The following is a 23,474-nucleotide window of genomic DNA, read 5'->3' as shown; positions in this document are numbered from 1 at the left end:
ACTGAGCTACTCTGCACAAGACTGTGAAAGATCTTGTGGGACTCCTGTGAGAAAAAAATACTAATGGCAGTTTACAGACCTACTGGTCCAGCACTTCAATGTAAGTGCCCCAGTCATAATGTGAATTTCACCTGAGTCCTAGATTTTGTAACCAGAGCCCCTGTCAGCCAGACTGTTCAGAGTAGTGAGCATCCCTGGTCACTGCTTTTTGAAAACTACCAATAATCATCAGCCAGGGAGAGTCTGTGACCTTCTTCTTCCTCAGGTCCTGCAGAACCTCTGTTCGAAATCTATATTGTACAAGTCACTAAGAGCAAGTGTGACTTTCTAATTTGGTCTGATCTCATTTGCAAACGTTGGATGTGATAGGTATTCCATTTCCCAAAATAAATTCTAGGCAATCCTAATGCTGTAGCTACCAACAAACATCAACGGCACTGCCAAAGTAGCAGTTCCTCCACTTCAAATAGTTTATTAAATGTTACTGATTTTAGCCACAGCAGAGACTGTATGCACCAAATAAAACAACAGCATGAACTAACTAGAATGAATTAAGCTTCTTTCAAGTATTTTCTTCTTTTGACACCTTTCAGTAAGCACTTCTTAGAAAGAATGAAGAAAAATAAACACCAGCCTCAGTCCCCCATGAAATCATTTGCTAGATATAATTTGACAGCTAACATGAGGTAGAAAGGCATATGATCCCTACCAGGCAGCAAGCTAATAGGATCACTAGTGGAAAAACCCACAACATTCTTAGTGAGAAATTAAAATAATATTTGCTGACTCCCACCAGAGGTCAGTCATATCATAGGAATAAAATGAAAGTAACCAAAATTATAAGTATGATGGAAATTGAAACTGCATTGTCAATCCATTTAAAATTCTATTTCTATTTGTTTTATTGTATTATTCATAGTTGGGATAAATGTATCCTCTTTTAATAATATGAGTGAGGGAAAAAATACAGAGCTCTGATAAGAGTAGGAAACAATAGCTGAATAAACTTCAGCTTAGCTTTCGGTGACTGAAAAAGAACACGAAAAATTCTGTAAGAACCTAAGGCTCTAGTAACTATAATTAATGCTGTAGATAAGACTGTGTATGGTGGACATGGATGACAATAAACTACTACATTTCACCTAGATACCCTTATTTCTTGAGCTGAAAGTCACAGAGAAGCTAGAAGAAGTGGGATTTGTTTTTAGTAGTATGGTAGAGCTAGACAGCTTGCATAAAGGACTTATTAGTATGCCTAGATTAATGAAGACTCCTAATAGTAAAAACTCTCTTACTTTTTAGACTAACTAAAATAAAATACAACATAACAGAGATTTCAGTGCTAAATATAATCTCATAATCCAGAGAAAATTACTTTATGCTCTTGAATGTGATTAATTCTATTAAAGGAAAAGGTTTCTATTTTTAGGATGTGAAAGCATTAAAACAGTTTTCTGTTATACATATTTAACTTTTTTTCCTCTCTACTAAGCACTTCTTAGACCATATCTGTAATACTGCTTCCAGTTTTGGGCCCCCAACAGAAGAAAGGCATCAACAAAATGGAGTAAGTTCAGTGGAGGACTGCCAAGATAAAACCATGGGATTTCTGGCCTGACCTCATAGCTCACCCTGCTTTAAAAAGGAGGTTTGACTAGATTGCCTCAGGAGGTCTTTCTAATCTGAATTACCCTCTTCTACTGTCTTATGATCCTATGAACTGGTCCTAATGACCCACAGACCAACACTTTTCTAGGAATAACATTTGGCAATTCCAGTCATCTCATCTCAAAAGAATGAAATAAGAAAATATAAAGGCAACAAGGATGGTCATTTGAATTTATAGGTTAGAACTTCTCTAAGAGTCAAAATAGGCTAGATCTTTTCAACTGGTAAAAGAGTTGACTGAAAAGAGCGAGGAAAGCATGAACAACAGAGAAATTGAATAGAAAACTATTATCTGCTATCTATCATTAAAAATGAATTTCCAGATGGATGTTTTAAAAGTAACAAATGCAAATGCTGACTTTAAAACACCACTCAGTGTGGTGGCATGTTTTAGAGATCAAAAATCTAGGATGATAGTTAAATGTAGGGGGTACATACATGAGCTGAATATGCAATTGTTACAAGAATCTCAAAGTTTGTAATTGCCAAAAGATACTATATCAAGAGGGATATTATATCCTTTGTTCCTTCTGGGCCCTTTGTTCTATACTCTGGCTGTACCTACTTCTTGTACTGGCTATTGTTGGATATGGAATATAGTACTTGGGACTATGACCAAGTGTGATTCTTATAGTCTTTAACATCACATAGGTTAAAACATAGCCCAGGCTTCTGAGGAAAGAAGCAAATCCAGGAAAAGTTTTTGCTGGCAGGCGATGTGGGTTAAAGCTGTAAATTTTCTGCCCAGTAAATCATACACAAAGTGATACCTTATCCACCTCTTCTCAGTTCCTCCTGCTAAGGAAAAATCTATCAGTAAGGTCAAGAATTACATTGTACAATGGATTTCCTCAAGCAATAGATTCTTTTTGTCCAGAGAACTGGGTAAGAAGACATTTTTTCTTATTTGAGCATGCCTAGATATCAGCTACAGTGGACTATGTTAGCTTTAATGGAAGAAATCAAGAACTATCTTTGGAGATGTAGTTTCACAGTCCATGGCCTACCTCCCCACTGTTTGCATTGCATCGACACAAACACAGTGATAATGATATAGGAAGTTGAACCAGGAAATTCTTCTATCTGAAGAATAATTCAAAGAAAAATACTTGTTCAGTAAACAAGTAAGATCCACACTGCAATCCACCATCCAGCTGCACAAACAACTGGAAGAGGGAAAAAGTCGAAGCAAAAACCAAGCAGATGTGGTCCAATAAATGTCCATGGATTAAAAACCCACATGTGTCCCTAATGACTCTAGGTAGACTGGGACTCAGTGGAATGCGTTCTGTGACTCCTATTTGAGAGGATCGGTCAGTGTGTAACACCACAGACTGCAACTCCTTTCAGCCCAACAACATTGGAGCCACGCCCTCTGCAAACTAGGCGCAGCTATAGCTAAACGGCTCAAAATTCATGTCACTTTACAGTGCTGAGCTTAAAAACAGGGGCAGCATCCCCCGCAGGTCCTCGGAGCGCGAAAAATTCGTTCTTTCCGCCTGACGCTGGTTCCTGGTGCCCCCACGGTAACGGGAGGGCGGCTCGCTGGCTCTGACACGTCCCCTCCCCACCCGCCTCCCCTCTCGGAACCCGCATGAAAGAATCATAATCATCAAGGTTCGAAGAGACCTTCCAGATCATCCAGTCCAGATGTGAAGCCAGCACTACCACTGTAACCCCTAATCCACTAACCCCTATCACCCAGCGCCAGATCTCAACCGACTCCTGAACACCTCCAGGGATGGTGACTGCACCACCTCCCTGGGCAGCCCGTCCCAATGCATGACCACCCTAACAAGAGCGAGCCGGGGCCGGGGTTCACCCCCGCGGTGTCCCCCTTCTCTCCGCCGGCGCTCGGGTCTCGGCGCTGCCGCCGCGTTGCCCGGTAACGCGCTCCCGGCCTGTGGCTCCAATGGCGCGGCGGGGGCGGGCCCGCGGGTTGCCCGGGAGACGGGGCTGGAGTCGCTGGCGCGGCGGTGGATGCGCTGTGGGCTCTGCGGGCGGGCAGGTGAGGGCTGGCGGCCGCCTTGGGAGTGGCAGGGGCTCTGCAGCCGGGCCGTACCGGGCGGGAGGGAGGGGTGCGGCGGCGCTTCTCGCCCCGAGGGGTGCGGCACGGCCGGGAGTGTCAGCCCGCCGGGGGGCTGCCGGGCCGCGCCGCCCTGCCCTGCGCACACCTGCGCTCCGGAGACGGAACGGCCCCGCGGAGCTCCCGGGGCTTCGGGCGGTGTCTGAAGCATCCAGGAGCGGGCTGTCGGTATTGTCGGGATTTTGCACTGGTTGGGGGACTTTCCTGCTGTATGTGTATCTGTACAGACGTGCTTGTGCGGAAATACGAACTTAAAATCGAGTAGAGGCGGAGACAGCAATCTTTAGAAGAAGCGAGCAGTGTGGCAAACGCCCTCCGTAGGGAGGGAGAGCTTTGGGCTTGTTTGTACTCTAAATGCTTTTTGTAGCTGGGACAGGTGTGGGAAGGGGAAGCAAAATCAAGCTTAGAGAATTTAAAAAAGCATTCAAATAGAAAAGCAAACTGCAGGCTAAGCACGCAAAGCTTATGAAAGCGAATTTGAGAGAGCAGACTCTGCAAATGAAGAAATAATTTTTATTTCTGTTCAATAAATTCCTCTGATACCTTAAGAGATGTTGCTGTACAAAGAGGTGGTCATACAATAATTTGAGAAACTGTTTTGGAAGGCTTAAAGAAGGCAGGTATGAAATCAAAGTCTGAGATCTTTAATTACTTGGAATGCTGTAGTAAAGATCATAATCCTGGATTTTAGAATCAATAAAGACCATAGTGTCCTTAATAATGGGCTTAACCACTGCATGATATAAAACATAAATACTTGGAAATGTCCTTTTTGAGCCTCAAAACTTGTTGCAAGAGTATCCTTCTGATGGCCATGCACTTAGTATTTCAAAAACGTTATGGGCTAGGAAGTCCATTATGTCTCTTTCTAACTAATTCTAGAAGTTTTTTGAGGAGTGTACAGCCTCTGGTTTTATGCCTCGTTTAAAAATTTTGCCATGAGAATTTGCAGCTACTTGCTATTCATAAGAGCATTTCAGGGGAAGAATTCTGATAATAAACATGTATGGTAAACAATCGAATGTTTTTCAGACTTTAACACAGAGTTATTTTGCATGAGTTATTCATGGGAAGATATTTTCCATTGTTTAAAACTAAGTTCAAGGTGCTAACCTTTGCACTTCCTAACTCTTTGTAGTCCTAAACCAGGGAAAATGCACTTAGGTTGTGGCATTTCTTTCCTAATTATAGGCACAACTGTATAGGTTACTGGTATGTTTTAAGGTTTCTGTAAGAGAATAAGTGCCTTGCACACGTTAGTCTAATTAACTTTGTGTTACCATTATTTATGTTTTACATATCGGAACTGCTCAAAACCTTCAGTTTAAGACCGTAGTCATCTTTAGCAAATAGTTGCAACCCATATGGAGACATGCTGATCTAAAGAACTTGCAAAGGTAATATGGAGTATGCATGAAATAATACCAATAATGCAAAAATTTTAAAATATCATAGGACCATTGTTTTACTTACTGATTTTTTGGTCACTTATTAGTTATTCTCCCTGACAAAGTGTCTACAGTCTTCTTCCAGCTCTCAATGTTTCAATGTTTTGTGCATTCTGTTACACCAAATCTTGGACTCATTTAGTAGCTCTGGCTATTTAAAGGGCCCATAACACAGTGATAAATTTGTCATTTGGTCATCTGCTATGAGGAAAATTTCCATATAGCAAGAACAAAATAGGGAAGTCCTTGGTAAGTTTGACTAATGGTCCATTGAATTCAGTGCGCCAGTATTTTATTTCTAACAGTGGTAATAGGAGATGATAACTAGGGAAAGCAATACTTCCTCTTCCTGCAGTCTTTGAGTCAGAGTTGATGTAGACAGTTACTTCAGCAAGTCCTGGTGATGGTATTGTGTAACTCACATAATTTGTTCTATAAAGTAAAAGATATGCAGCACAAGAAGAGAAGTAACTATCAGTATAACATTTGAATTACAGCAATTGACTACAAGAACTGTGAATTCACCTGTAGGATATTCAGTGACACTGTGTTACTTAGGCTAGCCATTAATTATGGTAGCAGCTGAGCACTGGAGAAAGACAGAAGCTTTGTATAGTATTCTTTTCCCCATTTGCGTCCTATAAGCCCACCTTGGCTGAATCCATTGGGGCTGTTTAGTCCTTATCCTGTTCTAGCACAGACTGAAGAATTTGATTTTGCTACTGTGTGAGGGATTTATTTGGCTATCAGTATAGGCCTGTACAATTTTGCTGACTTTTTTTTATTTGTTAACAATATCTATACTAGCTCTCAAGGTAGCCTAAAGTATAGGAACATGCCTCATCCAATTCTTTCTTGGCTGGTGTTTTAATTTATGGTGATAACCTTGGCTGCACTTTGTCTCTGATAAGTCTCCTCGTTACATTTTTTCACTTGGGCTATTTAGTTCAGTTTTCTGTGGGAAGCTGTATGTAAGCAGACAAGTTGATAAGTAGTGATTTCTAAGATCATCAGTGATGAATCTTTATTTGTTGTCCGGTGCCTAATTTCCTATTTAATGATGGGAGAGGCTCTCAGAAGCTGTTGTTGCAGTGAAAAAGGATTGATGTCATCTTTTTTTTCCTTGGGCTGTGTATTATAGGTTTCATATTGATTACATTCATACTGCTTTTCGCCTACTTAATGAAGTTTTTTTCTTAATGCTTCTAGTGACTGTAAGTTTGCTGCAGGTTCAGGAACCTTTACCTACCTTTAAGTCTATGTGACCAATTTGAACCCCACTGCTTAGCGTGTATGATAAAAATTGATTTAAATAACACTTCTGTATCTCTGGTAATTACCTCATCATACCAAGCTTTTTTAAAACCCTGTATATAAATGTTTAAATTCATCTCTCTTGAATATGCCAACCAAACTATTGCCAAACTACATTCATGCCATGTAGTGCATGAATGCCTGGTACAACAGCGTTAAGCTTTCTTCTGTGTTGAAAATAGCTTTTCTAACACATTGTATATCTCTTCTTCTGTCCACATCACATTGGTGGTTTATACTTTTCCCCTAGTTTATTACATCCTGTGTTTGACTGGTTTTATATGTTTTTTTTTCCTCTTTCTCTCCTTTTGACTGATTCCATTCTGCTTGATGTGCTACAGTTTTGTAGTTTGTACTCAATTTCATGGTTTCTTGAAACCAACCATCTCTGTTTGCATCTTTTGGGGGCAGAAGGTGTAGAGTTTATTCCATCCCTTTGGTTTATATGTTTTAAGATCTGTTTTGTTTCTGTCTTAGATATAATTGTTGACATTTACTCGTACCATTAGATAAAGTACTCTGTAGCCTCTTTCTTAATGAGACATAAATGGCCTAATTTGATAGTCTGAACCCTAATCTCTTTGGTTTGGCCTTTTGTATTCTCTTTTTCAATCTGGCTAAAGAATAATTTGGGAGTTTTTTGCTAGGCTTGATTATATATACATTTTTTACCATAGGCAATTCGAGGTCTAAGAGAACTATTTAATGCCACTATTTTCATTCTCCTAACTTCCTTTTCAAGTTGGTACCTGTTGTCTGAAAATACCTGTGATGGAGGACTGATAATGATGGAATTAATGAGGATATGTCATATCCCAGATATCAATTTCATACATAGGTTGAGGTTCCAGGAAAGAAAGATTAAAACTTCCACTGTCAAGTGTGAGGTTAGCGTTGTGAAAGCTCTATAGCCATTTGTTGCTAACCTACAGCATGCTTTTTGTACTGAACTGCTGGCTCAGAACATGCAGGTAGTTGTATCCCATTCACCTTTCCAGAGAATGGAGTGCAATCTTGTTGCAGTTAAAGAGTTTCTTATTTTGGAGATGGTTGTGGTGTTTGCTTTTTCAGGGTTCTTTCTGTCTTTATGGTTATTGGAGCACAAGTGGCCCCTGAAGTGTCTGAAAAAAACTGTTAAATTGACTGCTCTGTAAAAATTCCTAGGCAGAAAATCTTGTGGTTTAGAACATTATCTTGGATACAACTTTTCAATAGTTGATCTGTTTTTCTAATGAAATCAACTCTTTCTTGCCCACATCCAGCTTTAGCCATTTATCCAAATCAGGCAAATTAATATAAGATGATATACAGGTGGATGTCATCCCCACTTTGACTGTTCAACCTTTCTTACCTCACAAAATCCATTAATAAATACAGATGATTTTAAATATTTCCTCGAGTTTCACAACTAGAAAGAATTATTTCTTTCTTTTTTTTCATTACATTTTTTTTCTACTTTCAGTTTATTTTGTCTGTGGTCTTATTTGTGCTTCAGATGCTAACATTTTTTTCTGCTTAGGAAAGTTCTTGTTTTGTGAGGAAGTGTTTATGGTATTTCATATATCTGCCGTAGAAATTTACTTAATAGTATTTATTATTTAATTTATATTTAACATCTACATCAGCAAACTACAGTATACAAAGTTGATATTATTATAAAAATATTTGCTTTAAAATGTGTTCATTATAATTCCAGACAGGGATTTACACTCTTGTAATCTAAATTTACTGTAATGTAACATGTATCTGAAGAATATCTTAGAATGGAATGACTTAGCTAGAAATAGATAAATCCTATGAACGTGATACAAAAAATACATGCAGTGTGTTTCTTGGCATGTTAACTGTTTGCTGACAGACCAAATAATCAACAAGTGACTGTGGGGTTTAGCTACCTGCCAAGTTAAACACTGAGGCACTTCAGCTTTGAGTATGTTCAAATTTTATACAAGTAATGACTATGAAACAGAGACAAGTATTTTGGTATAGATGTAGTTTTACGAATAAGATTATAATTTTTCTGTGTAAATATACTGTGTGCTCTTTTTGTCTTTTTTTGGTCAAGGAGACAATTGGAGGCATCTAACTTCCCATTTCTTAAATGTTGCAGGTATTCTTCACAGAATTTGAATGGAGGCATCTGCTAAGCTATAGTAAAAGTGGTACTATATATATAAATATACTCATATTTTTTTCTGAAGAGATGGTAATTTATTTTCTTATAAAAAGACTATAAAGCTTCATTGAATTTATTTTTAAGATCCAGTTATGGAACATCCTTAAGAAGATACATGATCAAGTCCAATCCACTGCTATTGTTGGCAGCTAGAGCTTAATCTCCTCCATTAACTGATAAAGCTCAATCTTAAAAGTAGCTTGTGAGAAGGTTGTTCTAAAGTCTCAGCCCAGTGTAAATCTGGTGATGATGGTTGTGTTGCATGTCTGTTACAAATGGCTTATTTTAGTCACTGTGAGGTGGCCTGGCTTTCCTGTATGTCATGCCCTGATAAGTCCATACAGCGTGTTGGGAACGAGCAAGTGAGGGGAAGAAATAAAAAAGGGCAACTATTTAGAGCCCTGCTTATGTTTGTGCCATTAGTAGCTTAGTAGGAGCAGGGGAAGTCTGGGGAATTCTAATTCTTAACTGACCTTGTGTGACATAGGATCACTGAGGCATAGGTTTGCAGTGTCAGTGTCGTATGATTGGTTATTGCACAGCTTTATTCTAAACATTGTATTTTAGGATTGATTTTAGGGTATTTAGCATCATTACATGCTTCATATTCTCAGTGTACAGGTTCTTAAAGCACTAGTTAATAAATAAAACTAGAGGCTTTAGTGGACTTCTTTATTACAGATATTGATCTAATGAATTTACATAATGGCATACAAATTATTAAAGTAATGAATTTTTTTACTTTTATAATTAAGGAAATTTTTTAAGTGTTTTGTTCTTGGGTTATTTGTTATGTGTTTTTGTCATGAAGGCATTCCTATAATGAATTTTGTGTCTTCAAAATGCAAAATCATAGCATGTTAATCTTTAGTAAATCAGTAGTTAAGGTAGATAATTTTTAGAGCTACGATGGGACATATTGTGAAATTATGTCTACATGGACTGGCAGAGAATTTTGTCATAGAATTGGGTACAGCAAAAATAAAAATTTCTGAGGTGTAAATATAGTTATTAATTGAAAATAATTCTTAATTTTGAAATATACATAATACTGCTGATTTGTGGCAAAAATATATTAAAAACAACCCTGATTTTTTAAAGACATTAGACAAATGTCTGAATATTTCTCTATATAATATTTAAGCAGAAACAGAAGCAGTGAGTTAGAGATGTATTTGGAAAAAAAGAAGTGCATGCTTGATTTGCCACAGTATAACAACTACGTATTATTAATTAATAGCAAATTTGGTGGTAAAAGTGGAATATCAAAATAGAGGTTTATTATCTCTCTGCCATTCATGAAGATCTTTTTTCACAACTGAAATACATTGCTGGCTTCAGATATTGCCAGATAACATGGGAGAATAGCATTAGTTTGTTCATTGCAGTGCCATATAGGACATTACTTTCAGATGTAATCTTTTATCCTTTGTTTTCTAGGTAAACTATATACGTATGTTTCATTTAGGTACAGTTTTTTTAGTGTGTAGAGACTAAGGTCACTATAGTCTCCAGCATATCCTTTCAGATTCTTAAGGTCATGTCTTTGTGGAAAGCAAAGTAGTAGCTTACTGTCATAACAAACAGATATCTGTGCGGAAGTGTCCAGAAGATCAACTTTCATATGAAATATAAATAGAAGATAACCATTGATTTATTTTTTTTCTATGATTTTTTTGGGGGTAGGGTGATTGGTGGTGTTTGGTTTTTATTAGTTCTTGACCATTGTAGCACTGAGCTTTAACCACACATTGTGATGTTTGTATCCTAAAGCACCACAGTTTACATCATCACTTCCATTTTTTCCTTCTGGCTATTTTGGGATTTCTGTATTTATGCCTAGCCAATCTGAAATGAGCTAAAAGGAGAGTACCTAGTTCCAAAGGGAGAATTGTGAAATGTCTGCAGCACATGCTTGATTATAGAATATCTCAAATTTGAAGGGGTCCTTAAGGATCATTGAGTCCAACTTCCTGTTCCTTGCTAAACCATATGACTATGAGCATCATTCAGATGCGCAGTGAACTCTGAAAGGTTAGTGACATGACAGCTTCCAGATGGAACCCAGTGACTGACCATCCTCTCAGTGAAGAACCTGTTGCTAATGTCTAATCTGGATGTCCTCTGATGTAGCATCATACCATTTTCCTTTGTCAGCTCAAAAATCAAACAATTGTTTCTGCATCAAATGAATATGATTTTTTTTATCTTCTTTCATTCTTTCTGGAATATTGTAAATAAATTTATTGGGCAATAATAAGGCTGAATACACCTTGAAGATGTCTCTTCTGGTCTGATCTGTCATAGTACATTTTGTTGTCCTTACATTGAGAGCAAAGAACACTTAACTAGAGATACCAACTGGACTTTAGGTTAAATGCATACTCAGTTACTTATAAAACATTTAATAATATTAACCCTAATTACAACAATTTAAGGAATAGAATACTTTGAGATTTTTCATATTTTTATTGTAATAGTACACAAAGCTTTATTCATCCTACACGTAGGTTATACCTGTATGTCATGGTTTAACCCCAGCCAGCAACCAAATGCCATACAGCCTCTTGCTTACTCCCCCAACAACAGGATTTGGGAGAGAATCGGGAGGGTAAAAGGGTGCAAGACTCATGGGTAAAGACAGTTTAATACGGAAAGCAAAAGCCATGCACATAAGTAAGCAGAACAAGGAATTCTTTCACTACTTCCTGTGGGCAAGCAGGTGTTCAGACATCTCCAGGAGAGCAGGACCCCATCATGTACATTGGTGACTTGGGAAGACAGTCATCACTCCGAATGTCCCTTTCTCCTTCTTCCCCCACAATGTTATATACTGAGCATGATGTCATATTGTCTGGAATATCCCCTTGATCATTTGTGGTCAGCTGTCCCTGCTGCATCTCCTCACAGCTTCCCATGCACTTCCAGTCCCTCTGCCAGTGTGGCAGTATAAAAAGCAGAAAAGGCCTCACCTCTGTGTAATCTGTATTGATTATAATCTCTGTATTGTCAACCCTATGTTCAGCACAAATCTGAGACACAGCCCCATACCAGCCACTGTGAAGAAAATTAAATCTGTCCCAGCCCAAACCAGCACACATAGTATAATAGTTTTTCCAGCACTTGGAGACAATAGTGGAATAGGCAAAAAAATATAACGAACCCGTGATGCATTTGCAGCTACTAGTCCTTCATGTCTTTATTTTTCATGTATAATTTAACACAAAACTTTTTAATTTATTTGCAGGTAATTGTAACAGATGTTTTTAAGCAGTTTAATTTTCCACACGCTATCTTGAGAAGATTTGAATTGCATCTGTACCTTTGAGCTGAAGATATTACCAGTTTACTGAAAGGATAATACAGTATCCATATTCATTTAGCCCATGCTTCCCTGATGATCCTGAAACTAAATGTGGATCACAGTGTTTGTCTGTCTTGAGAGACTCATTGTTTTGACAGGTTGGTATAGACACTAGGAAACTCAGTTCATATAGATGATGGAACAACTATAGGCATAACAGAGAAACAAGTTTGTTACTGTTGAACTACTCGTAATTTTTTGATCAAGATTGTTAATGATGCCATGTGCCCTTATGAGAAGACAGATTAGCCTGAAAGCGAAGACTTTCCTAAACATGCTAATGTTAATTTATTTGAAACCATGATTTTGGTGTGTAGCAAGGAGAAATAATGTGGATATGTTTTGTCTAGCAATTTGTAAAATTTTTATACATAGGAGTGGTACATCAGTCATATTTTTATCATTTAGTCATAGAACTTGGATATAGTTGGGGATTTTTTCAGCAGTGTGATTAGAATTGACTGAATTAATCCTATGTTTCTCGTACAGTTTATCAGACCATGTAATAATGTGCACTTCGCATTGTTTGAGCCAAAATCTCAAAGGGCAAGTTATTTGAAAAATTTCAGCAGTACGGTGAGAAGTTCCCTCTCTGTGTTCTTGTGTCTGTGTCCATTTATCTGGAAGACTGTATAAGCACAAAAAAAATCTGATAATCTTTAAATGCTAAATATAGTGAGTGTCTGGATTTAAATATTTATTGTTTTGTGTGTGTGGTTTGTATTTTTTGGTTTGGGTTTTTTCCCTGGGATGTCATAATTTCTGAGAAAGAGGTTGGAAACCAATAGTATTGCTGCTTTTCTTTATTCCTCTGCTGTGTATGTGGAAATGTAGCTTGCTTATACAATACCCTTAATGGAAACTACGTGTGCTGGAGTAGGACAGGTAATGACACTGAGTTGCTCTGTGGAAATGGTAAGTAATGTTCACCACTGACATAAGGTTAATAGTTGGTACTTTCTGCTGTTCTTTTTCTACTCTGGTTTGTTTATTTCTTGATTAAACAATCGGCTTTGCAGTTTTTTGCATTTATTATATTACCGATTTTGGAAATCAGCTTGTTAATCCAGTACAGAAAGGCAGAGGTTGTCTGGATTCTGGGTTGCTTAAGAAACTGGGTTTTTTAGATCTTCATAATCTCTGTTGAGGATCTGATAGTTGCTGTAATCATGCAGTCAGAAAGATTTGTATGAAAATATCTCCTAAACAGCACAGCTGATGAAGTGTGCTGCTGCAGTACCGAAATGTGGTGTGAGCAGTACAGCTTTTATTCCTCTTTTTACCTTTTTTTTTTCATTGCTATAATGCACTGTGAAATTTAATATGAAACTTGGGAGCATAGCAGCAAAGGATACTGCCTGTGGAAGGAATAAATGCCATCAGATATGTGAAACTCTTCTGAGAGAGAAAAAAGAAACAGATCCATTTCGATGAATTAGGTAAATTGGGCTTTTTATATTTCCCAGCCAGTGCTGGTGGCTGTAGCTGAGCCTTTCAGGCTCTACTGGCTGCAAACAATGGAGTTGCAGATCTTTTTTTCTTTCTTTTTTCCCCCTTTTTAAAAAAATGTGAAACTGATGTTTGGCATTTGTGATAGTTTTGGCCCCTCCTACTGTGCCAATTGAGACCACTCCCTACGTAACCAAAACAAATCGTTCCCCATGACTCTGAAGATAATTTACATTTCAATACAAGCTTTTATGCACTGAACATTTCATACAGACATTTCATTTGAAAAAAGAAAGTAATTTTTAAGAGACAGATAAGAATTACTCAAACAGCATCTCGTTTTCAGAGCTCAGAAACACAGCAAAATCTAGAGCTTGAAGCACCAGTGTGCTTTAACATAAAATATGTGAATATATAATCTATTTATTGGTTTTTTATTGATTTCTGTTTTCCAGTAGAAAATCCAAGACATAGAGCATTTAAATTGCTGCTAAAAGTATTTCAGATTTATGATTTTAAAGCTTATTAATGTAAATTCATATCAGAGTTCAGATCTGTTCTTTGAGTAGGTTGTTGTAGTGTTGAGTAAATTTTAGCACAGAACACATTGGACTTATATGTGTTCAGGTTCTGTATTTTTTATTTCAACTGTGCCTTCTGTCATGGCTTGGATGACTTACATTTCTCACTGGTTTGATGAAGATGATTGGTATGAAGGACAACGACGAGTAAGAATTGTTTAAATTAAAATTTTCTCTTTTACTGCTTTTATATTTTTCTTCTTTAAGCTGCTGTTTATTGTATCGATAGTATCAAAAAATAATATTTCCATTGTGGTACTTGCAAGGGATTTTTAGTAGTTTTAATGAGGTCTTGAATCCTGGGTAAAGCACATCCAAAATGAGATTTTTGAAAATTAATGTTACTAACTGGATAAAAGGTACTGGAAGTTTGATGGCCACCTACTTGCATTTTTAGGTTGCATAATTTAATGAGTAATTCTTTAATATGCAATGAGATGGAAATCAAACATTTAATTTTATTTTATTAGAGGAATTAATATAGCATGCATGGAGTAAACTAAAGTAGTTATAAGCAGTAATTGAGTAAAACAAAAATATTTAGGAGATATTAAATGTGTCTAGTTGTACCTTGGATAGCTGTACGTTTTTATTAAGATGTTTCTGAGGAGGGGGAGTTGTTACTATAGCAGCATTTGCAGGATATCTTTGATTTTTTTTTTTAATTTTTATTAACTACATACCTTAGGCAAGCTTAGTCTGCAGCTGCTTTCATAGATTTATGGTAGGAAGTGAATATAAGTCTCATTTATTTCACTGTATTAAGCTCCTTTATGGAACCATTATTTCTGTGATTTCTTTTTCTTGTTTCCATACAATATCGTGAGCTAACAGATTGGAATGCAGGAGATGCTACTGAAACATAAGCAGCTGCTTTTATTGTATTATTGTGTATTACTTGATAATGCCAGTTATATGCTCGTAAGTATAAAAAACCAGCAGATTTTAATACTGTTTTACTGTTCTCTTTTTATATGTCACTTGTGATGTGAATGTTTCAGATGTGGAGTTACTTTTTAATAGCTGTCATCAGGGATTCAGGTGTGAGATGTGCCAAGGGTTAACTTTATCTGACATCAGAACTACCTTGGCAATTTGTATACAGAAAAGCAATCTTCTGGTGATTGGAGTAGTTCCAGATTGGAAGATAAGAACAAAATCTTATGGAAACTCTTAGATGCTTCATACTGTGATCAGACATGGTTGTATATATCTCTTTGTATTACACACAGTATCTGCAAACTAGATTTCTGATACCATATGATTAACCAATGCTCTATAGATGATGCTAGATGTGTTTTGTATTGATTAGGTATGTAGTTTAGCATTGCTGATGATGTATTGTTAGAACTGTTAGCATTTCTGCATGCTTTGTTTTGAACCCAAGTGTTGGTCTTTAGATTATTTTGTTAAAGTTGCACAATAAAGGATATTCTAGTTAAATGTACAAGTAGTGTAGTCAAGACAGTCAAAAACACTCCTCTGTAAGGCTTGTTCTAAGTTACGGTTTTTTAATGTTGTTTACCTTAGATTTTCTAAGCAGGGTATCTATCTTGGAGTAATGTATTTGGGTTTTATTTCAAATGTTTGAAACTTGAAATCGCAGCCCAAGATTGTGTTTCACAAAAACAAACTTCAGAGAAAGGTCCACAGCTACTTCCCTTGTGAAGCCAAGAGATCCTGTGGTTAAAGAAATTCTGGTAGTGATTTGGGTCCAAGTTTATTGTGGAGGTTTAAAATGGCTGTGAACACTAGTAGAACACTTGTTCATTTAAAATGAGCTTTTAAATCAAAGTATTCTTCTCCTAGTCATTGTCTGGATAACGGAATGCACTCATTTTGAACACTTGCTAGGTTACCATAGGCTAGGAAATGTCATCCGCAATTCTGGTTGCAAGAGTCTAGCCAAGGCTTCTGGTGTTTTTGAAGAATCTTGTTGAAGTTCAAAGCTTTGTCCAAGGCACCCTCTTCCTGCCTCTGGTTAATCTTCTGATTCTCTGGGAGCTGTAGGTGGCCTGTGTGCCATGAATTGTATACAAAAGTGGAAAAAACTTTCCCAGTTTTTGCAGAGAAGTGTACATATTGTCTGTACTGCTTAAGGGCAAACTAGCAACCAATCTGGTGCTTTAGCAAGTAGTAGACTACCTTGGTTAAATTGTGCTGGAGAGTATGTCAGGCTGCATTTCTGTGTCTAGCAGTACATGTGTAAACCTATATAATTATTCTACATTGTTTTACATTGTGACTGTCATTATTAATATAGTCAGACTTAGCTCATCTTTTGCCCAGAAGCAGTTTCTTGAAGTAGTGTGTATCATCTCAATCAGACTGTGTAGAGACCTACACTAGTAACTGCAGTTGGGTAGATCACATCAAGAACTGAAAATTCATTAGCATATTGCAGCATTCCAAAGTAGGAAGAATTTTTTTTATTTTGTCAAAATTTTCACGGTCTAAGTTTTCTATTGGCTTTTAAGCTTCTTATATGCCAAAATATTTCCAGTTCTCCATTATTTCATGGGTCTGGACAAATTATGAGAATTTAATTTCTTAACATGGCTGTAATGTGCTTGGTGGAAGAATTATTTATGTTTAATTATGAATATGTTATTAATGAATTAATTATGTTTATGTTATTACGTGAGAATCAATGCTATTGAGGCAGGCATTGTCAGGCAGAAGTTGTTTACTGCTGTATCTTGCAGACATGCCAAGATTTCTTGGTAGCCTTGAAGAACTTCATGCTTTTAGCAAACTTAAATGATTTTGCTTCAAACTGGTCCCATTTGATATGGTAGTGGTTTGAAACTGTGGTTCCTAGGTCACATTTTCATCCTCAATGGATTTTCCCTCAAAGATGGGTAAATATACCCAATATCTTAGGGAGACATCACTTCGGTATCACTAAAGATCTTTTTGATTATTACATTATTGTTGACATGCTGACAAAAATATTATTACATGAGGACAGTAGTTACAGGAGCATCAGCATGCTTTCCACATAAGAAAAGATACAAACTTAATGGGAAGATAGTGACAATAGAATGAACAGAAGCAGAGGACACTGGCACTTCACTGTATATAGCTGTTAAGAAACTAAGGGTTTGTATACACAGAAGCATATTGATTAATATAAGGCTATTCTATATCCACATTTGTATGCGTGCCTTACTGCATGAGGACTCATTTGGACAGGTTATACACCACATGGACCATAATCAAAGCACATGTAAGCATCTGTTATTGGTTTTGCTTGATGGTTATAAAGTTACGGATGCTTAAAACATGCAAGCACATGTATTGATAATGGAAGAGTGTTAAGTGATGGGTTTAAAGAGCTGTTATTATTCTACAAGTGTCATTGTAGTACAGTTGGGAAATACAACAAGCAATGAAATGCACTGAGTAGCTGAAGCAGAGAAGCAGGAGTTAGGTTAAAATTAAAATGGTGCCTTTTAAAGAGCTGCAGTTGCCAGGCTACTGACAGTGCCGTTTTGTGTGTGGTGCGACACAATGCTCAGTCTTTTCTCCTGTATCCTGTAGTAACTGCATTATTCTGTGAACGTCAAGGTTTAGTTCCTTCATCTGTCAAGTAAAGTGATTTCATTCTACAACCAGAATAATATTTTCCATTTTTGGGAGCAACAAGGTATTGGAATGAACATGGAAATGCTAAAGTGGTTTACAAAAAATGACACCTATGCTAAGGTAGGGATTATTAGGCATTTATCTTCAAGCTGTTAATATAAAACCGTGGCTCTATATATAGTCCATTCAGTTGTTATTTTTCAATAACATTTATGATATACAAAATTTAAGTTTATTGTGGTTGGTTGTTTTTTTCTTTTTTTTCTATATTTAGCAACAGGAGGGGGCTTAGAGTGTTCCTGCTTCTGCCAATTCAAAAGAAAGGTTTTTGTTGTCCTCCCTCTTTATTTCGTCTCCTTGGAAACTGTGGGCATCATCTGATAGCTTTCCCAGTGTGGTATACATTTTTTACATGCACAGGGGTTTTTTCAGTGTATATTTAGAGTTCAGTATAATTACTTGTACATCCCTTATTTCAAAATAAAGTGCTTTTTTAGAAAGTATGAAAAATGTATAAAAATGCACCATGTGTGAAATCATACCTATATATATTCAGTTATGCTGCCCTTTTTTGTCTTTTTACTCAGGCTGTTCTGATGAATGCTGCTTTCTCCCTTATACTATAAGTATGCTTAACAGAAATCTATGTCTGAAAAGATCTGCAGGAAACTGCTTTAATGCATGATACTTACAGGAGAGTAAGTTAGTATGCCATACAACTGTCATTTCTTCTAGATGCTATTTTACTGAATTTCAAAGCAAATTCTTCCCTTTGTAAAATGGTATATAGCTCATTACAAGGAGCAGGAAATAATAACAAATTTAAAAAGAACAAATATTAGTAAATAAAGTGTACATTCCTTTCTGTAATGCAGCTCAGAATATGTTATGCATGTAGCTTCTTTATATATACCTGAATAGGAAAAACCTAGTTGAAAAATCAAATTTTAAGAATACTTATTAAGCATGAATTCTTAAATCAGTGAAAGAATGGTATTGTGCAGAGCAGCATTTTTCATCTAAAATTCAAAAATTTCATCTATTAACAGGATTTTTTTAAATACAGATTACTGCAGAATCCTACAAGACAGATGTATTGTTACTCTGAAATAAACACTTGTTGAATTCTGTTTTAGCATCTGTAAGATTCTTGTCTTTCAACATGGTAGTCTTGCTCTTTACCCTAAAGAAGTCATCCTCCATGTAATGTTTTTCTACATAATGTCCCCCAGTCCATTAATCTATTCACAGCATAAATGTGGCCCCAAATGAGACATTCTGTTACTAAGTAACGTGTTGATATTCTCATGAATCAAATGTGGGCTAGGTAGATAATTGGTCTGGCACAGCAAGGTGTTTCTTACGTTTTTATGTTAAAATCAGTTGTCTCAGAGCAAGATGGTAGTATGAAATTTGTTTTGGATGTTGAAGGCATAGTTTGCTGTACGGTAATGTTACACTAAGCTTTGCCTTTGTTTTTTCACAGCTTACTTCAACTTTTTTGTTAAGCAGTAATTATTAAGAAAATTTAGAAAGCTTTCCATAAAGGATGATGATAATATGTACTGCATAGTTGTTCTATGCAAGTGGCTTGAAGACCTTTGTACACATGTTGCTTTAACTTAAAACTATTAGCATATGGTTATTTTGTCTGGCTGTCAGTGGGAGATGAATGGGAGAGCAGAGAGGGCATTAAACTGTAATATAGAAAGTTTTGAACCAGAATGCAGAAGAAAATGGGAATGATGAACAGTTTCAGCTAGTACACATCAAGAACTATTCCAGTTTTCATTTGCTGCTTCCCCTCCCCCTCCGCTTCTTTTTCCTTCCAAATGGATTGTTGTGAATGGTATTCAATATCCTTTCTTCTGCAGCACTGAAGCCTCTAAACATCTGCTTGACTTTATTTTGAATACATTCTTTTGTATCTCAAGGTAGTTATATTTTTAAGGTAGATATTATGGGAACAAAGAAGTATTATTCTCTTCTTTAAAATTCTGTCTTCTTGTAGTTTAATGAATTTCTGTTTTAAAGGCAAAAATGTCACAGGTTAAACAAGTGGGACTTTTAGCTGCTGGATGTCAGCCATGGAACAAGGATATATGTGCTGCTAGTGGGGACAGATTTGCCTACTGTGCTACCCTTGCTATTTATATTTATCAGGTAAGATTGTCCTTGTTTATCAGAATAGTTATGTTTTTACATTGTTGTTGATCTCACTTTGAACCCTTTTAATAAATGTTTCTGCAATTCTTTTTGAAGTATGGTAGGTGCTTAGAAGATGTCTATGTAAAGCTCAGTCTTCCATTCAAGATAGCCCTAAAGTTGTATATGTCAAGAGTTATTTTTAAAAGCCGGGTTCACAATCCAGCAAACACTTGAGATGAATGAAGTGCAGCAACAGAAAAATGTTTTCTGAGAGAGACATGAAGCAATTCTGTGGTTTCATTTGAAGCTGTAGTATAAAAATAGTCCTGTGCACAGTGGATCAAACTGCTTCAAAGTTGTGGATTCCAGAGTTGTGGCCCACCTCTGTTTGATTTGGAACTTAAACTGCTCAGGACTGTGGTCTTCTGAAGTTTGTGGTTACTAAAAAATAGAAATACTGTGATGTGGAATTTTCAGAATGAGAAATATGTAAGGAAATAACGGATACACTTACTTTAACTTCAAGAGTTATACCGCTTGTAGGATTAAAATAAACAAAATTTCCTGTGTCATGTTTGGGTGTGTGATTTTTTTTTCTCTTTTTAGTTTTTAACTGTGTGAAAAAATGAGTATGGTTTAAAAAATGAGAAGGATTTGAAACTCATTTTCATATTCTATCCTGTTTAACTCTTTGGAGATTACTAAATGGTTGTTACCATGCCTATAAATAAAGCATTTTAGGATTGTTTGAATAAAGTTATTAATGAAATTTAATAGTTTATAAGAGACAAGAGGATAGACTGTTAATACTGATTGAGCTAATTAGATATTTGACAACTTTTCTATCAAATGTATGAGAATTTAATTTATTCAGATACGAGGCACTGACAATTGTTAAATCCACTATAAGTTCATCAGTAAGTCTAATACTGTTATATAAACTAATCTCCAACCCAATAGTACGTAAAGTGAGTTTACAAAAAATGTATTTCTAAAATGCCTTTTATTATTTGTTTAGCTGGATCACCGATACAATGAGTTCAAACTCCATGCAATTATGTCTGAGCATAAGAAGACAATCACAGCCATATCCTGGTGTCCCCACAACCCTGATGTGTTTGCAAGTGCCAGTGCGGATAGTTTAGTGATTATTTGGAATGTGAATGAACAGAAAGTTGTGGCCAAGCTGGACAATACAAAAGGTATTTCAGACAAGGAGATATTTGATCCATACAGCTTTTTAATCCATGGGTATGAGAAATACTTGATACTAATAACTCTAAGCACTTGTTAGGCCAGAGGTTTAACAATTGCCCAAAACAATATTCTTGACAGATTTGTTGCATTCAATTTTAGAAAGTAATGATAGTGTGAATGAATTACTGTGAACCATCTTGTAAGTGGTAAAGAAAGAGGTTATTCTTTTTTCTAAATTACTTGAACAATTCAAGAATTAACTTTGTTAGTGATTTCTTATTGAGCAGGAAAAGAAACCCAGCACAGTATTTTCATCTGTATAAAAGGATAAATAATTACATTTTTAAACTTGTGTGTTTTCATGATAACTTTACCTAAGTGAAAGCAAATAAAATGTAGTCTTAACAGATTCAAGTATAAATTATAGTGAATTTGAAAAACAGCTTTTGTTTAAATACCCTAAAACCTGTCTACCTGAATATTCTCTCAGGACTTGAAACTGCTGATTTGGAGATTGTGTTACAGGTCTAGGGGGTTAAACATCTGTGTCTGCAGTTACCTCTCTCTACCCAGCTCTGATTTATTCCCTTTAGTCAAAACCAGGACCTGTATTTCTGTTCTTACAGTCAATTTCATCAGGTGTTCTTGACTCTTACATTTGCATTCTTGGAAAATGAGTGCAACCTAAGAACAGTCAGAATCTCAGGATCTATTAAGCCATTTTGGGACTCCCTACTCTGTTCTCTCCTGAGCAATTTAGGATACCTCTGAAAACCTTGTACATCTTGCATATTTTGCAAAAGGAAAACCCAGACTGATTTCATCTATTCTAAAAGAAATATTGTATCAGTTTATGCATTAATATAAAAGCTGATACTTATTTTTCAATACATTGCTTGTTTAAAAATCTACTTCAGCCAATGACTACACATGAAAGAAGTGTTATTATTATTATTTAATCTTTTTAAAAACTAATTTACTTTTAGGATAATATGTTTAAACTTCCTATTAATGCCTCTTTTACACTCTTTGACGTTGCCATATGAAAATATCTAAATACAATTTTAAATTTTCAGCTTTTTCTTACCATCATTTATTCTTCCAGGCACACATTTTTAAGCTATGGAGATAATGAGAGTTGGAGATGTTAAGGTCAAAATTTCTAAACTGGAATGCCTACAGTTAGGTGTAAGGCAACTGAATTAGAACTGTCACATATCCAGAAGGAAGCTATCAAGAGTTCCCTTAGATTACAGAACTGACTTTCCAATTTTTTCACAAATATCTGTCTCTGTTATATTTGTCTCTGAATTTCATTGCAAAAATAGGCATTTTGAGGTTCTCAATATTTTACTAGCTTAGTAGCAAATAGCTTACAGTAAAATGTAGTGGTGAATGGGATTCTGAATGAATGAAAGTATTGTTTACAGAATCAGGCTTATCCTCTTTCATAAGTGTGATTCTCTTTCACACTAATGAAGTACAGATACCATAAAATACAGTCTGTCAAAGTAGTATTAAAGTAATTTGGGGAATAATTTTACTTTGTACCTATGGAAATGTGTAATTTACTTTTATAGCATGAGATGTTCATACCGTTGTCTAAATTTCAGTCTAGTAATTTTTATGTAGAACAATTATTTCTACAATTTTTCAAGAAAACTGCTGATTCTGCGTTAAGGAATACTACGCTGAATTTCATATCTTGGTTCTTATCAGGTTTACCTGTATGTTTCAGGAATTCCTTCATCACTTAGCTGGTGTTGGAATGCAGGTGATGCAGTTGCATTTGTGTCCCATAGAGGGCCGTTGTACATTTGGACTATCTCAGGACCTGACAGCGGGGTAACTGTACATAGAGAAGCACATAGTTTCTTGTCGGATATCAGTCTGTTTAGATGGCATCCAAAGAAAAAAGGAAAAGTGGTGTTTGGACATACTGATGGAAGCCTATCTATTTTTCAGCCAGGTAAAAACTGATATGATAAAATATATTTTTTTTTATATATATATATCACTTGTTTCTGTATATGTGTGTAATTCTACACCTCTTTAATAAATATTTTATAATGTGGGTACATACATAAAACTTGTTCTTAATTCATAGTATTCCTACTCCTCCCATATCACAAAAATGTTTTCTTAGTTATACAATACAGAGCATTTTCTTTACATCTCCTTCTTTACATTCTTGTAATTAAGCCATTGACATTGGAGCCATCATAATGATTTTGAAAGGATGCAGACCAGTATTAGTTTTCTTTTAAGTTGCTTTCTTTATACTACCAGAAAAAGACAAAGAATTTGTTTAGGTGAAAACATAGATGTATTTGAGAATAGATCATGAAAATTTTGGTGAACAGATAAATTCATTAAAATGTGTTTCAAAACTAGGTAATACTGAAAAATAGATTGTAACAGAATAATAAAATAGAAGTACCATTACTGTGATTAC

General features: G+C 36.1%; 1 protein-coding gene across 5 annotated transcripts in view; it reads left to right on the top strand.

The window, feature by feature from the left end:
• Nucleotides 1-3,635: 3,635 nt before the first annotated feature.
• The window catches only part of WDR17 (WD repeat domain 17), a 57,093-nt gene continuing 37,254 nt past the window's right edge, over nt 3,636-23,474 (top strand). Inside the window, exons 1-4 of one of the 5 annotated variants that reach the window (XM_027635853.1) lie at nt 3,636-3,676; nt 19,709-19,837; nt 20,841-21,024; nt 22,758-22,988. In XM_027635853.1, the coding sequence (XP_027491654.1) occupies nt 19,715-19,837; nt 20,841-21,024; nt 22,758-22,988 (538 nt within the window). In that variant the 5' untranslated portion in view covers nt 3,636-3,676; nt 19,709-19,714. Of the gene's footprint in view, nt 3,677-5,063; nt 5,152-11,535; nt 17,795-19,708; nt 19,838-20,840; nt 21,025-22,757; nt 22,989-23,474 lie in introns of those variants that run through there. The other 4 variants (XM_027635852.1, XM_027635850.1, XM_027635849.1 and 1 more) reach the window with 4 other exon arrangements.

Source organism: Corapipo altera, unplaced genomic scaffold, assembly GCF_003945725.1.
Source record: "Corapipo altera isolate COAL_440 unplaced genomic scaffold, ASM394572v1 22b, whole genome shotgun sequence".
Taxonomy (NCBI): Eukaryota; Metazoa; Chordata; class Aves; order Passeriformes; family Pipridae; genus Corapipo; species Corapipo altera.
The sequence above is the reverse complement of the archived record's forward strand: the minus strand, read 5'-3'. Positions and strand labels throughout refer to the sequence as shown.